At 38.3% G+C, this 16234-nt stretch overlaps 1 protein-coding gene across 7 annotated transcripts in view; it reads right to left on the bottom strand.

The window, feature by feature from the left end:
• TPP2 (tripeptidyl peptidase 2) overlaps positions 1-16234 on the bottom strand; it is an 82965-nt gene that overhangs the window by 59375 nt on the left and 7356 nt on the right. For all 7 annotated transcript variants that reach the window (XR_005243754.2, XR_005243753.2, XM_007960817.3 and 4 more), the window contains exons 2-5: positions 15628-15756; positions 6384-6479; positions 4072-4176; positions 1740-1864 (exon numbers count right to left, since the gene is read on the bottom strand). Coding sequence is in view for 5 of the 7 variants with exons in the window: in XM_007960817.3 (XP_007959008.1) it covers positions 1740-1864; positions 4072-4176; positions 6384-6479; positions 15628-15756 (455 nt within the window). In the remaining 2 variants the exon portion in view is untranslated. The remainder of the gene's footprint in view (positions 1-1739; positions 1865-4071; positions 4177-6383; positions 6480-15627; positions 15757-16234) is intronic.

Below are 16234 nucleotides of genomic sequence, written 5' to 3'. Positions count from 1 at the left end.
TACTTAAAAGAACAAGTCACTTTACCTCCCTTCAGAAATGGTTGGCATTTTTGAAATGTGAAATGAGAACATCTGCAGACAGGACTGGATTAACCTTATGTACCCTGGGATCTTCAAGGTTCTCTTCAAAAAATTTTGATCTAACCTGGAGATCAAAGCCCTACAGGATATACTGTATTATGCAAAGAAGTTACATTTTATCTAGTACCGCCTGAAAGTATAAGTATGCTATATTCATTCATTATAATACAATGTTCTAAAATGTTATTCTAAGATTTCAGATTTTATTTCATTTAATGTTAGATTAAATTTCATTTCTAACTCAAAAACTCTAAAGAAAACCCTCAGAATAGTTATCAACAAACTGCTACAAGTGAGTCACTTTATCAAGTACCGTGAAGACCAAGGAAACCCTGTGGAAACACACACTGGCACCCTGAACATCCTGACTCCGGATTCCTTTTCCTAGGACAAAGTCATCTGCAGTGTTTTCAGAACCTAGAGCAAACACTTTAAATGAGAACACCTACTGCCTCACTACTCAATCCCTGCTAGTATTTTAGTATTTCTCTAAGTCCTTTTGTCGTACATACTTTCCTAAATATACTGTTTTGTATTTAGCATTTTCCTTGAATTTAACCTTGCCTCCTTCCCCACACTAAAACTCACCTAAGGTTTATCACTGAGTGTGACTGTATCATGTTACCCCAGATGGTGGATGTACCAAGGTTTATTATTCTTTATAAAGCCTCTAAAAAACAATTTTTCAAAATGTGTATGCATGTGCACACAACAAAACAACATATGTGAACACATAAAAGTGCATTAATATTTAATGTCATCTAGATTGAAAGAGTTATGTGCACTCATTTTATTAACACCATCATCCCCAAATTGAGCCGAAATTTCTCATTCAACTGAACATTGTATACACCCTTGATTAAAGATGAGTTAGTACCTGCACACGTGGGAGAAGAAGGGTGCATTGTGAAGGTAAACAATTGCAAGAGCAGTGAAGAAGCTGTCATGGCATGATCTGTATCTGCCCCACCCTGTGATGCAATTCTTTGCATATAAGCAGGGACACAGACTACAAGTAACTCTTGACTACAAGTTTAAGAAATAGTCCCTGTTTTTTATTTTGCAGAAATCCTAAAGCACACATATGGCTAAATATGTGTATTAACATGTCTTCCTGTTTTCACGCAGATAGTAACTCAAGAAGGCAGACTAACCAACTCCAAGAAGCACATATGCAGTGTATAAGGCACTAAAAAAGAAACTGAAAAACGTACATGATAGGTAACTTGGTATAAATCACATTATTATTATTATTATCAGTTTTAGTACTAGAAACAGCAGCAGCAATAATAGCATACACTGATTGCCAACAATATCTAGAAACATCAAATTTAGTTTTCTCAAAGCCCTGTAAGTACCACTATCTCAAGTAACAAATGAGGAAACATTTACAAATATACAGATGGCCAACATACTAATAAATTATTAATGAAACAGGTTTCTTTAAATCAGATAAAATTCAGGTTTAGTGTCAAAAATCATAACTAGAAGTTCAAGGGGCTTGTCCAAAACGACCCAGATTTGGCCCTCAAATGATTCTGCTGAGTGATACTGTCACGAATAAACCAAAATTTTGTGCAGCTCTGAGCACTTAATGTTTTTCAGAGTAGATAAGAAAACATCTGTAAATGAAGATCTATAAAATACATGAAGTTTACCTCCAGACTTCACCATCATGCCATACCAAGCAGTCATATACAGGGCCAGGATCGCTGTATTTCTTCTCAAAAGAATTCAGCAATTCCACTTGACTTTGAAGCTCCTCCTTGATGAGTTTATTTGCCTAGTCAATTGGAAAACTGATTAACATTAGTACATTCTGTACTTCTGAAAGTTGTATTAACATACAACAAAAGATACAATGTTAATCAATAGTAAATTTATTTTACCCTGAAAAAATGTAAGAAAAATTTGTTCTATCTATGCAACTTGTCATTCAATTCAATGAAGCAGATATCCATTCATACAGTAAAGATCTAAACAACAGTTATTTTACTCAATCTCATTTACTCACTCACTAGGCCTGCTTTGGGAAATACATTGTGCTACACGTTGGTGATTCCCTTTAGCCAAGATATGCTTGTTATGTATTTCTCATCTAACTCATTTCCAAAAGCAACTCTAAAACTGCTACAAAATAGGTTATCTATTGACTTTCAGATTTCTATATCAGGATCTTTTCTATCTCAAATGTATTTCTTAAGAATCCAAATAAATAATAAAACCCATGAATCATCTTATCTCTTTTAGAAACTGCTATGTTAAACAGAAACACTTAATGGGGGTAAGTGAAACCTTATTTTAGCTCTGGGTTATTAATAAAACCAAGTACTTTACATTCGATTATGTACAAAGTAGACAACAACTGGCACTAGCATGTGTTACCTCTCCAAAACATTACTCTAACCTAAAGTATATATAAAAAATAAGTTAGGTACTCAAATAATTAGGGAAATGACTGGTTTAAACAGAAATAAGCTGGGAGATAGAAAGGCATATAAATACTGATATTGAGACGAATAATATCTCTAGACTCACTATGTTACTATATTAAGATCCAGCAGGGGTTGACAAATCATGGTGCATGGGCCAAATCTAGCCTGTGACAAAGTTGTATAAATGAAGCTTTACTCGAACATGACCTTCCTGGTTCAGTTACATATTGCCTATGTTTTCATGATACAAGGGGAGTGTTGCGTAGTCGTAAGAGAGTACTAAAAATATTTACTATTTGGCAACTTATTGAAAAAGGTAGCAGTCTTTGATCAAGAGCACCTAATATTGCTTAAAATCAATCTGCCTTCTATAAATAGCGTGGTGTGAGTATTAACCTAGAGGGAAGAAATATGGATTCAATTCAGAAACTTAGCTGTGCAATCCTGAGCAAGTTATTTGTCCTTATGATAATCTGAGGCTGTCACATCAGAAACTAGAAGGATAGCAAATTATCTTGGCCAATGATTACTAAATTCCACGCAAATCACAATCATGTAAAGCCTACCACAAATAACGATGCTATTTCTCATCCCACTTAGTAAATCAGAATTATCAGGGGATAAAGCCCAGAAATCTTAATTACTTTTAAAATAATTCAGGTGATTTAGAAATAATCAGTTCATCAGTATCCGTTCCATAAATCAGTATATGGGAACCAAGGACTACACCCTCTCATGTTTTGAAACAAGGACCATGAGGTCTAACATATTAACTGAAATATGAAGTATTCTGAAATCCCTTTTTAGAAAAGTGACAATAATACATATAATTAGAGAATACATAGGCCAGGCACGGTGGCTCACGCCTGTAATCCCAGCACTTTGGGAGGCCAAGGTGGGCAGATCACGAGGTCGGGAGTTCAAGACCAGCCTGGCCAACATGGTGAAACCTCGTCTCTACTAAAAATGCAAAAAAAAAAAAAAAAAAAATTTAGTTGGGTGTGGTGGCACATGCCTATAATCCCAGCTACTCAGGAGGCTGAGGCAGGAGAATCGCTTGAACCCGGAAGGCGGAGGTTGCAATGAGCTGAGATCAAACCACTGCACTCTAGCCTGGGACAGAGCGAGACTCCATCTCAAAAAAAAAGAAAAAAAAAAAAAAAAACATACTATATGGTTCCATTTTACACAAATCAAAATAGGCAAAATCATCTGCAGTGTTAGAAGTCAAGGCGGTGGTTGTCTTTGGGAAGAGAAAGGGAGCAGTGACGAGGAAGGGGCACAAGAGAAATTCCCAGGTGCAACTTTCATGGGAGAATTCATTAACTAAACACAATTTTTGTACTTTTACCCTATATGTATTATATGTTAAGTTTTAAAAATTCATACAAATGTACATTGACTTGTGGATAAAGGAAAAATTAGTAAAATTAACCAACTTAAAAGAAAATTTGTGAAAAAAGAAAACTTGTGAAAACCAGTCTATTAGTTCTCTAAAAACTCTATGGGAATATGGATCTAGGGTAATGTTTAAATGAAATCGACTAGCACCAACTTGAGAAGACCCGTTGTTAGCAACATCAAATTCTTCCTGTTTTCTACAGGCTTCTGCAAGGGCCACTCTGTGAACAGGGTCCCAGATCTTTTCCTTCCGTTCTTTCTGCAAAGAGAGAAAAATTGTTATAATTAGGCTGACAAATGCTCAGGTAAACCTAGACAGGCATTTGTATGTGAACTTTGTTGTTACAGCTGTAGTGCTACACAATTCGCATAGAGAGGTTTTAAAAAATCATTTCCGGCTGGGCGTGGTGGCTCACGTCTGTAATCCCAACAATTTGGAAGGCTGAGGTGGATGACCTGAGGTCAGGAGTTCGAGACCAGCCTGGTCAACTTGGTAAAACCTCGTCTCTACTAAAAATACAAACATTAGCTGGGTGGGGTGGCAGGTGCCTGTAATCCCAGCTACTTGGGAGGCTAAGGCACGAGAATAGCTTGAACTCAGGAGGCGAAGGCTGCAGTGAGCTGAGATTGAGCCACTGCACTCCAGCCTGGGCAACAGAGTGAGACTCTGTCTCAAAAAGAAAAAAAAAATCATTTCTAATGAAGAGGATAAAGCCATGGATCACTTATTAAAAACTGGTTAGTCAATTCATTGCACCTACGGTTTAAGAGAAGTTTACCAAGACATATCCAGATGTATTGTTATGTATCATATTCCCCAATTTAAAACCTTCTCTTCTCCAGGAATACCTAGTACTACCTCAGAAAACTGACTGAATTCCCAGTCATTAAAAGGAAGAAAACGTTGTATTCTGGGCCCATACAAAATTGGGAAATGCCATAAGCCTAGCAGAGGACTAGATTAAGACTACAGCTGCACTTTGACAGATAATGCAGGCTTCCTCAATTTCCTCCCTCTCTATTTTTTTTTCCATCCTCTTTGACTTGATAGGGTTCTGTATTACTGAAATTGGTTTTAACCTTATCTCCAGTGTCTTTAACTCATGGTATCTCCCCACGCAGCTAAAGGAACAGTCCACATTACTTTAACAACACTATATTTGCATATTAAATTCTATCCTATCAACACAGCTGATTAAATTTAATAAACTGTATAAAATGCGGTCAAGCAATGGTTCACACCTGTAGTCCCAGCACTTTTTGGGAGAATGAGGCAGGTGGATCACTTGAGCCCAGGAGTTCGAGACTAGCCTGGGCAACATGGTGAAACCCCATCTCTACAAAAAATACAAAAATTAGATGGGTGTGGTGGTGTGTGCCTGTAGTCCCAACTACATGGGAGCATTGCCCAGGAGGTTGAGGCAGTTATTAGCTGTGATCATGTCACTGCATTCCAGCCCGAAATTTTAAAATAACATATTATGCAATAAAAGTTATATGCATTATTCTTGTTTATTTTGCAGAATGATGAGAAACTGACAAATAAGGTAATCTGAGTAACTTCTTATGCTTCACAGGCCCTTGGGGAAATAACACTACAGAGGCAAGGGCCCATACATCTTATTCATCAGGCTCACTTCCCAAGATTATACCTTATCTCACAGCTGCAACCCTGGACTTGTATTAGGTACCTGTATTAGCTACTTGTACCAGCATTCTCAATACAGTAGTCACTAGCCACATGACACTATTTAAACTTAAATTTTAAAATATGACATAAGATAAAATTTCAATTCCTCAGTCACACTAGACATATTTCAAATTCTCAATAGTTACACGGCTAGTGACTACCATAACGGTCAGAGCAGAAACTGAACATTTCAAACATTTCCATTATCACAGAAAGTTTACTGAACTGTTTTAAAGCAGGCTCTTTATCATTCTGCTTACCACTCTTATTTTTCTAATGGTACACTGGTGCTTCCTACACTTCAGCAGTTTTAGGTCTGATTAACACTTACCTTAATACTAAATGATGACTAAGTGGGAACAAGAAGGCTAGTTAAACAGGGGAGGGACATTATCACAGAAACTACAGGAACAGAAACGAAAAGGTGGTCTGGACTTTGAATTCACTGTCTTTAGCCTTTTTCAAGTAAAAAAGTCCTTCAAAAATCCTGCTAAAGCTATATCCCATCTCCCAGAAAAAACACAAAAATCTGAATATAATTTCAGTGTATTCACAGATTCCCTAAACTTATCCATGTACTCAAGATTAAGAATCACTTTACATGGATGACATTCCATTGAGCAGAATCTTTAAGCAGTCATTGTTTGAAAGCCACCAATCCCCCAAAAAACTAAGAGTTAATAAGATTGTATGAAATATTTCTTCAGTAGGAATAAAATCTGAGGAAGAAGACAAGTCAGAAGAATACAAGTTATTGGTACCAGATTGTACATTACCTGTATCCTTTCCTTGAGAGCCTTAGGATAGAAGTCATAGCCATTTTTTATGCCAATATGATATTTGCCTGAGGGATTTGTCCAGCTTGCAGGAATCTACAGGAAAAAAAAAAAAAGGGTAACCTGTTCACTCACTAAATGCTTTCCAATTCCAATGATACACTACTGAGCAAAAAAGTATATTACTTCTACTCTAACAAGCTTAAATTGGATAAGGATGCTCATGTATGACAACAATATGTTTAATACTCTTAAGTAATGTCTTTATCACTTCTTTTTTCTTGTCCATAAATAATTCAACTAGAATAATACCTTTCATTTATACAATGTTTCGTAAAAAGTGCTTTCAACATACACTGTCTCCATAAACCATTAAAATCTGGTAATAATCTTTTAAACTATCTCAAAGTATTTTAAAACACTTTAAACTTTTAGTAGAGCGATGCAAACAGTATGCTTAGTTTACAAATAGAGAAAGCAAAGCAGCAGAGAAATCAAATCACTTGCCCGAACAACAGGAAAGTTGAAAACTGGAACCTACTTCTATTATGGAAATCAAAAATTCTGTATAAAGGATATGGGATTTAAAGTCAGATAAATCTGGCTCTGAATCCAAACTCTATCACTAACTAGAAGGAACCCACAGGCTTCTACTTCTTTATCTGTAAAAGGAAGAAAATCTCTACCTTATTCTTGTGAACAAAGTGAACTGAGTGTCAGCCAACATGAATGATCAATCAAGAAAATGTAGGGTATTTATATTCTTTGCAATCATGGAACCGTGGTCATCAAAACCAGCTTTTAAATATGTATAAATGACAAGGTTGAAACACGCAGAGCTGGTAGCCTCATCAATCCTCACTTGTGCAGTATCTTTAACTCATCCCCATGTCCTTCATCCAATTACTTCCCAGGCAGAAAACTTTTGGATGAAATTTCCTCACAACTAAATAGAGGAAAACAATCATTCACAGAGCTTCAAGGAGCTATTAATACAATGTAGTGACCTTTTGAAGGCCTATGTGCCATTAATCACTCCCAAATCAACTGGATGTCTGGAGAATGTGTAATTTCAAACATGTTGGCATACAAGCTAGCATTCTGAACTTTAATGTTTTTGCAACAGCCCATGGCAAAACAGTAAAGCACTGCAACAACAAAATGGGAAGTAGTCATTAGCTTTTAAATTCAGAGTATTTATTCACCAGTGTCCCCTACACAGGTGGCTTTGTAACCCTCGGCAAGCAGCAACTTCTTTGTACAAAGACATTACAGAAAATCATGAAATGCCAAAAGAATAAATGAAGTAACTAATTAAAATAACTGCAGAATAGAAAGGCATTAAGTTATATATAATCACACAATAAAAACAATCCAACAGAATTTATATTTAAATATAAATGAGATCCAAGTCTGCACGGTTCATGGAAACAGATACTTCTCAAATCACAACTATGTATTTGTCCTTACCACGAAGGCAGACTAGTTACAAAAATTACACCAAAAAAAATCATATAAAAGTTATAATCAGGGCTATATAACTTTAGGCGAGTAAGAGTAAAGCTAACTTTATGAGGCAATTATGAAATTTTATTTTGCATATTTGAGTATTCTACATAAAGTTATTTTTTATTTCTAAGAATAAAATCTTTACATTTGACCATTTTAAGTTGGTATCTTAAAAATGGTTCTAATTACACAGTAACTACAATGTATTAAGACTGATTTTCATATGATACAAGCAATCTTTTTAATTACCAATTACACTTCATTTCTCTGACTCTCTTAAAGAGAGAATGCCTAACAAATTGAACATTTTTCTTAACGGGCCAAGTGTCACCTGAGTGTTAGGGTAACATGTGGTGAAGTCCTCTTAGAAGCTTTTTTTGCTTCCAAATGATTTCAGTCTTGCCAGCCTCATCACACAGGCCAGGGCACATGCACACTGTTTCCTTTGGCTGTCACTGCATCTAAGTACCATGCTGAATCTGGCCAAGTCATTCAATATGCCTGGATTTATCTTTATTTATTTAAAAACACACACACACAAAAAAACCAAAACCATTTAAGACTAAGTGTTGATTTTTAAAATGACTTCCAGTTAAATGTGGTAAAATGAAAAAAATTCCAAAATGCTACTAAAATTAGAATAAAGGAAGTGGGGGAAGCATCCAAAAACAAAGGGACAAAGAGAATATGAAAGAGACTTTAGAAGCTCACCACATTTTGAAGGGTGCCAAGTGAAAAGAAGGCACTAAAAATTAGAGTGAAAATTGTGGAATACATGGTGCTGGGTGAAAATTGTGGAATACATGATGCTGGGACAACTGGGTCTTCTTACAGAAAAAAGGAAACAGAACTCTTCAAATTAAGCATATAAAATCAATTCCAGGTGAATTCTAGAACAAACAAGAGAAAAGCTGTGAAACTTCTTAGAAATATAGGAGAATATCTCTATGATCATAGGGTCAGAAAACACTTGTTATACACTGCTAGTGGAAATGTCTTTTTGTAATTTTTTTGAGGAGTCTTGCTCTGTCGCTCAGGCTGGTGTGCAGTGGCGCCATGTTGGCTCACTGCAACCTCTGCCTCCCAGGCTCAAGTGATTCTCCTGTCTCAGCCTCCCTAGTAGCTGGGATTACAGGCGCACGCCACCCTGCCTGGCTAATTTTTGTATTTTTAGTAGAGAGGGGGTTTCGCCATGTTGGTCTGGCTGGTCTCGAACTGCCGACCTCAGGTGATCCACCTGCCTTGGCCTCCCAAAGTGCTGGGATTATAGGCGTTAGCCACTGCGCCCGGCCTGGAAATGACTTTTAATACAAACACTTGACCAAGGAGATGTCCTGTCCAGTCAAAAAACACACAGTTGGAAAAACTGTTTGGCATGACCTAGTGACATATCTCCATGATTCAGCAATTCTACTCCTAAGAACACATCCTGGAGACATCCACACACATGTGCACAGGATACACACACATCACAGCAGAATGGATAGAATGTGGTAGGTACAAACCATGGCATACTGCACAGCAATGAAACTGATAAATCATTGCTGCCCGTGACAACATGGGCAAGTCTTACGAAACTGAAATCTCACAACAACAAGGGAAAAACGACGTACGATGAAATTTTATGAAATGAGACTGTTCATGTAAAGTTCAAAACTGAACAATATATTTTATGTAGCCACACAGATGTGGTAAAACTACACACAAAAAAGCAAAGGAATGATTATCACAATAGTTGAAATAGGCTGTGCTGTAGGAGGATGCAGGAAGTTTCTGATGTGCAGCAATACTCTTTATCTTGATCTGGGTGGGTACCATGGTGTTAGCTATACTATTCATAAAACTGTATATATGTGTTTTATGTACTTTATGTATGTATATTTTATAGTAAAAGGTTTTAAAGTTATATTCCCCTTTCGTACTTTCATCTGCTCATGGGAATACCACAGGCCATAAGTAGCTTACCATTGATTTATCAAGGAGGCCTAGGAATGTCATTCTTAGAGAATGAGGCTACTGAAGTGTTCAAAGTACGTAACAGTTATCTTAAACTGACAGAAAAATAAAAAGTCTGTTAGCAGTTTACGGGCTATGTGAAAAAAATAGACTATAAACATTTAATTCATTTCAAAGCATGATGGCTGGGTGCGAAGGCTTACGTCTGTAATCCCAGCACTTTGGGAGGCCGAAGCGGGTGGATCACCTGACGTCAGGAGTTCGAGATCAGCTTGGCCAACCATGGTGAAACCCCATCTCTACTAAAAATACAAAAAATTAGCTGGGCTTGGTGGCAGGCGCCTATAATCCCAGCTACTTGGGAGGCTGAGGCAGAAAATTGCTGGAACCCAGGAGACGGAGGTTGCAGTGAGCTGAGATTACGCCACTGCCCTCCAGCCTGGACGACAGAGCGAGACTCTATCTTAAATAAATAAATAAATAAACAAATGCATGACTACATCAAAGAAACTTGAAGACTTCATAGTGCTGCCTTCTAAAAACTGTGTACTAAAGAGTTGCAGAGATGCAAGTAGAATCCCAGTGATTAATAATTTTCCCTTTTATTGACTACTGCAAAATATCTAAACACCTGCACATCTCTGAAAAAAATGAAACTGAACATGTGTGTGAGTACACTTTATGGATGGATGGAGAATAGAGTTCTAAGAAGACTGGTGGAAAATTTGTGTAAGAACACTCCCATTGCCCCATCTCACATCCCGCCCAAACTTCACCAACCAAGCAACTCTCCATAGCTGAACCGGAGAAAAGCTGATATGTCAACTTTGTCAACACAGCAAAGGAGGTGATATGGCTTGGCTGTGTGTCTCTACCCAAATCTCATGTGGAATTATAATCCCTTCATGTCAGGGGAGGGACATGCTGGGAGGTGACTGGATCATGGTGGTGGGTTTCCCCCCGCTGTTCTTATGGTGATGAGTTCTTAGGAGATCTAATGGTTTAAAAATGCATGGGGGCCAGGCACGGTGGCTGATGCATGTAATCCCAGCACTTTGGGAGGCTGAGGCAGGTGGATCACCTGAGGTCAGGGGTTTGAGACCAGCTTGGCCAACATGCTGAAACCCTGTCTCTGCTAAAAATACAAAAATTAGCCGGGCGTGGTGGCAGGCGCCTGTAATCCAAGCTACTTGGGAGGCTGAGGCAGGAGAATTGCTTGAACCTGGGAGGCGGAGGTTGCAATGAGTCAAGATCATGCCATTGCACTCCAGTCTGGGCAACAAGAGCAAAACTCCATCTCAAAAAAAGAAAAGAAAAATAAATAAATAAATAAATAAATAAATAAATAAATGCATGGCACTTCTCCCTTTGCTGGCTCTCTCTCCTACTCAATCATGATGAGAAAACACGTCTTGTTTCCCCTTCAGCTTCCACCATGATTGCAAGTTTCCTGGGACTCCCAAGTCATGCTTCCTGTTAAGCCTGTAGGACTGAGAGTCAATTAAACCTCTTTTCTTCATAAATTCCCCAGTCTCAGGTAGTTCTTCATAGCAGTGTGAAAAGGAACTAATACAAGAAGGATGAGATATAAAAATGAGTCTGCATGACATCACTCCAGACCCCTTGCATGGTGTGGTTACCTGAATATCTATGGCCAGACTTCTTGCTCATTCCTCCCCTAAACCCCAGGTCAAATGAGCTAAGGACTTCTTTAAGGTAACAGGGCATCCCAGTGGAAAAAATACAGTGTATACTGATATTACGGGGGTCCCCCTATAGGTTATCATTATCCTACAGTGAAACCCACCAAAAGACCCCACACAAGCAGAGGAGCTTCCAATCACTTTTCCTTGTGCCTTGCTAAAATAAGACAGCCAGGGATGATTAGACACCTAAACAAAATATCTAACATTAAAAGCAGAGAACAAGGAAAAGGAGGAGGCAGAGGAGGAGGAAGAAGAGGGTGAAGAAAAAGGGAGAAAGAGAAAGCAGAATAGGAGACTAAGAAAGGAGAACAGGAGGAAGCGGAGGGAAGAAACAATGAAATAGAAATAAATTAAAATTTTATCTCAGAGATAAAATGTTGCATACATGATACAAAAATATGCTCCCAGTGAACATGAAGGGACTTTTGCAATTAAAAATAGGCAAAATTTAAAAAAATTCACACAAGGGTTACAATGTTGAGAAAATGCTGGAAATCTCTCGGGAAGGAAAAAGATAAAGGCAGTGAAGAAAAGGAGGGTGGAAAAGAATTTAAAAACTGGAGGATCAAGTCAAGAGGTCCAATGTGCAATTAACCAAAAAGAGCAAAACAATGGAGAGGAAGTTACCTATGAGAAAATGCAAAAAAATGTCTTGGAAATAAAGGACCTGAGAATTAAACTCTCTTCTTCCACATATTAATTCTACAAATAAAGACTAAGACTAGAAAAAAAAAATCAACAAATAAAAACTATTAGCATGTTATTTTAAACTGAAGAGAATTTAATGTATCAATGCACTGCTGAAGTAGAAAACAGTAGGGGAGAGGTGTTACGGGGATTTAACTCTTTTTGTTAGAAGCCTTGTAGAAATATTTGTCTTTTTAAACTATTAAGACATACTGAACACAATTAAAAATTAAGTTTAAAAACCCACAATGAAGGGCTGAGAATACTTAATAGTAGAGCTAAAGAAACATGTCGCCAAGCTGAGAAAAGACAAACCTTCTAATTTTTTTGACTTTATTTGATATCAATATTTATGATACATATATAATTCTACCTTTGAACACTAGTGATATTGTTAGTTCATGTGGTTTATCTAAAGCAGGGATTACTACAGCTATTTAAAAACAAATGAGACCAGGCATGGTGGCTCATGCCTATAATACCAGCACTTTGGGAGGCTGAGACAGGTGGATCACTTGAGGTCAGGAGTTTGAGACCGGCCTGGCCAACATGGCAAAACTCCATCTCTACTAAAAATACCAAAAAAAAAAAAAAAAATTGGCCAAGTGTCGTGGCGCATGCCTGTAATCCCAGCTACTCGGGAGGCTGAGGCAGAAGAATCACTTGAATACAGGAAGCAGAGGTTGAGATGAGCCGAGATTGCACCACTCTATTCAGCCTGGGCGACAGAGTAAGACTCCATCTCAAAATTAATATAAATAAATAAATAAATAACCAAGTAATAATTTTATATGGTTCTGGGAGTTCTCTCTAGTTTCCCAGAGTGCCATAACTCACAAGAATCCCAAGTTTCCCTTTGAAACATATTCTAATAATAAGGTTCACTTGGTGGAAGACGGGCCAAACTCTAGAGCAATTCAGATGGTTGAGCATTTGTAATCCGAAAATCTGAAATGCTCCATTTGAGTGTCATGTTGGCACTCAGAAAGTTCTGGATTTTGCAGCATTTCGGATTTTGGATTAGGGAAGCCCAACTGGTATATACAATGCAAATATTCCAAGATCTGAAACCTAAAACACTTCCGGTCCCAAGTGTTTCAGATAAGGGATTCTCAACCGGCAACATAAACTGGATGACTCTGACAATTGAAACTTTTTCATAGTTCTAGCAGCTGGAAGCTCAGCATCAGGGTGCCAGCATGGTTGAGCGCAGGTGAAAGCCCTCTTCCTGGCTTACAGAGGCCACCTTCTTGCTGTGTCCTCATATGCCCTAGAAACAGCCTGCTCTACAGAGAGCTCTCTGGTGTCTCTTCTTACAAGGGTACTAATCCTATCCTGAGGGGACACATACTCATAACCTCATCTAACCCTAAATACCTCCCAAAGGCCCAACCTCCAAATACCATCAAACTGAGGGATAGGGCTTCAATGTATGAATTTTGGCAGGGGGTAGGGACCCACATAATCAGTTCATAACACATGGAAAAGGAAGTATAACCTGCATTATTAATGGCTGCCATCTGCCCATGACAGCCAGATTTCTAAAAAGAACCAAGTCCCTCCACTAAGTGAAGGCAGGACCTAATGAGATGTCACTCCCATTAGTACATTATGGTATGTATAGAAGGTGAAGGGATTTTGCAGATGTAATTAAGGACTCTGAGCAAAGCAAAAGGGAGATGATTCTCAGTGGGCCTGAACTAATCAGGTGAGTTCTTTAAAAGAAAGACTAGAGTCATCACCAAGGTCAGAGATTCTCTTACTGGCCTTGAAGAAGCAAGCTATCACGAGTTTTACAGTTGCAATGAAATGAATTTTTCCAACCATCATGTAAACTTGGAAAAGAAGCCTGAGCCTCAGCAGAGCCTTTAACCTTGACTGCAGTCTTGTGAGACCCTGAGCAGAGATCCACAAAAAGCCACGCCTAGACTCCTACCCCATGGAATCAGGGATATAATAAATACAGAAATACACAAGGTTTTAGGCTGCTAAGTCTATGGTACTTTATTACACAGCACAGACAACCAATATGCTGCCACAAAAAGCATATTTGAAAGACAAGGCCTAAGTACAATTCAGATAGATGGTAAAAGGTGGGAAAAGCTAACTAAATAATCATAATTTTATATTCCAAACCAATTCTGCTTATTGCTTTAAACGACAGAGTACAGGATCACAAATTCTTGCCATCCTTCATGTTCCTTAGCTCATGAGCTGCTCTGTGCTTGCTTTATACTTATTTTTCATGTTTAGCTTACCCAGGCCTTTCTACCAAGGACATAGAATAAGACAAAGCTGGTAGGCCAGGCACCATGACTCACGCCTATAAACTCAGCACTTTCAGAGGCTGAGGCAGGCGGATCACAAGGTTAAGAATTCGAGACCAGCCTGGCCAGAATGGCGAAACCCTATCTCTACTAATAATACAAAAATTAGCTGGACGTGGTGTAATCCCAGCTACCTGGGAGGCTGAGGCAGGAGAACTGCTTGAACCCAGGAGGTGGAGGTTGCAGTGAGCCAAGACAGAACCACTGCACTCTAGCCTGAGCAACACAGCAAGACTCTGTCTCGAAAAAAGGAAGTTAAAAAAAAAAAAAAAAAAAAAAGACAAAGCCAGCCATTTAAGTTAACAGCTACTATAGCCTAAGTATTTCTTCAAGTTCACTGGGAATACCATGAAGGGACAATAAAAGATGAAGGCAAAGCTATGATGTGGTTACTTTCTCTACCTTTATATTCAAAACAAAATTTGGCAACCTCAGTGAAAAATACAGCCCAATTCTAAGCACCTCATCAAACAACAAAATAATGGCTTCTTCTAAGGCAGCCCCAATGACTCACTTCTTGTGAAACCCCTTCCCCTTCAGTGTGTGCTGGATTTCTCAACTCACTTCCCATGAGCTGAGTATAGTCAAGTGACAGGTGGTCCCTTCCAAGATCACTTTTACAAAAAGTCTGTGGCTTTCATTGTGGGGACTCTCTTGGCTCACTCCCCCAGGGAAGGTGCTGCCAGGTACTGCAGCACTGTGGAGAGGCCCAATGGTAAGAAGACAAGGCCTGCCAGTGACCCTCCAGGCTTGGAAACAAACTTCCCCCTCCTCTCCCAAGCTGAGCCTCCAGCTGAAGTCACAGCCATGGCTAACCGTTTGCAACCTCCAAGGCGATTCTGAACTATAGGAACCCCGTTAAGTCACACCCAGATTCCTCACTCATAGAAACTCCAAGGTAATAAATATTTGTCATTTTAAACCAGGAGGTTTTGAGGTAATCTGTTATGTGGCAATGGATAACTAATACCCCATCACTAAATGTAAGGTAAAAACATTAGATGCTTTGAGGCAAGAGTAAAAAAAAAAAAAATTCAAAAAGAAGACAAAAGCTCTGACCTTAAGCACTCTTCCTGAAAGGCCAACAATTTCACCATCCTTCGGCTCTACTTCCGTAGCAGTATTCACATCGCCACTTCCTGTTGTATCAATGATATCAACGATTTTTGGTTTTCCATCAGTTGTAACCTGAAAATTAAGAAAATTAAAATATGAATGGTAGATTTTAGGTTTTTATTCCTAAAGAAAACAATGCAAACCCACACATATATATGTGTGTGTATATACAAAATCTGTATTCACTTAAAAAAGAGAACTGAATTGTTTTAAGCCAAAAGCCTGGACAAATACTAATAAGAAAATTTAATCGTGGAAACACTACAGAATCCTTCAAATGGTTTCACATATTCAGTTAACAAATATTTACTGAGCATGTACTATAGGCGACACCCTATTTTAGGTGCTGGGGATATTGCAGTGATCCATACGCAAAAATCTCTGATGATCTTATAGTGAGGAAGCAGTTCAGTTAATAACAAAGTAAAATAAAGAACATGTCAGATGTGCTATCACACTGGGTATTAGGGAAAAAAATAAAAAGAACTTGTCAGATGGTGAGAATTAACTACACAGAAAAATTAAGCAGGGAAGGGAGATGGGTGGTGTG

This window comes from Chlorocebus sabaeus, chromosome 3, assembly GCF_047675955.1.
Source record: "Chlorocebus sabaeus isolate Y175 chromosome 3, mChlSab1.0.hap1, whole genome shotgun sequence".
Lineage (NCBI taxonomy): Eukaryota > Metazoa > Chordata > Mammalia > Primates > Cercopithecidae > Chlorocebus > Chlorocebus sabaeus.
This window is presented reverse-complemented; position numbering and strand designations above follow the sequence as displayed.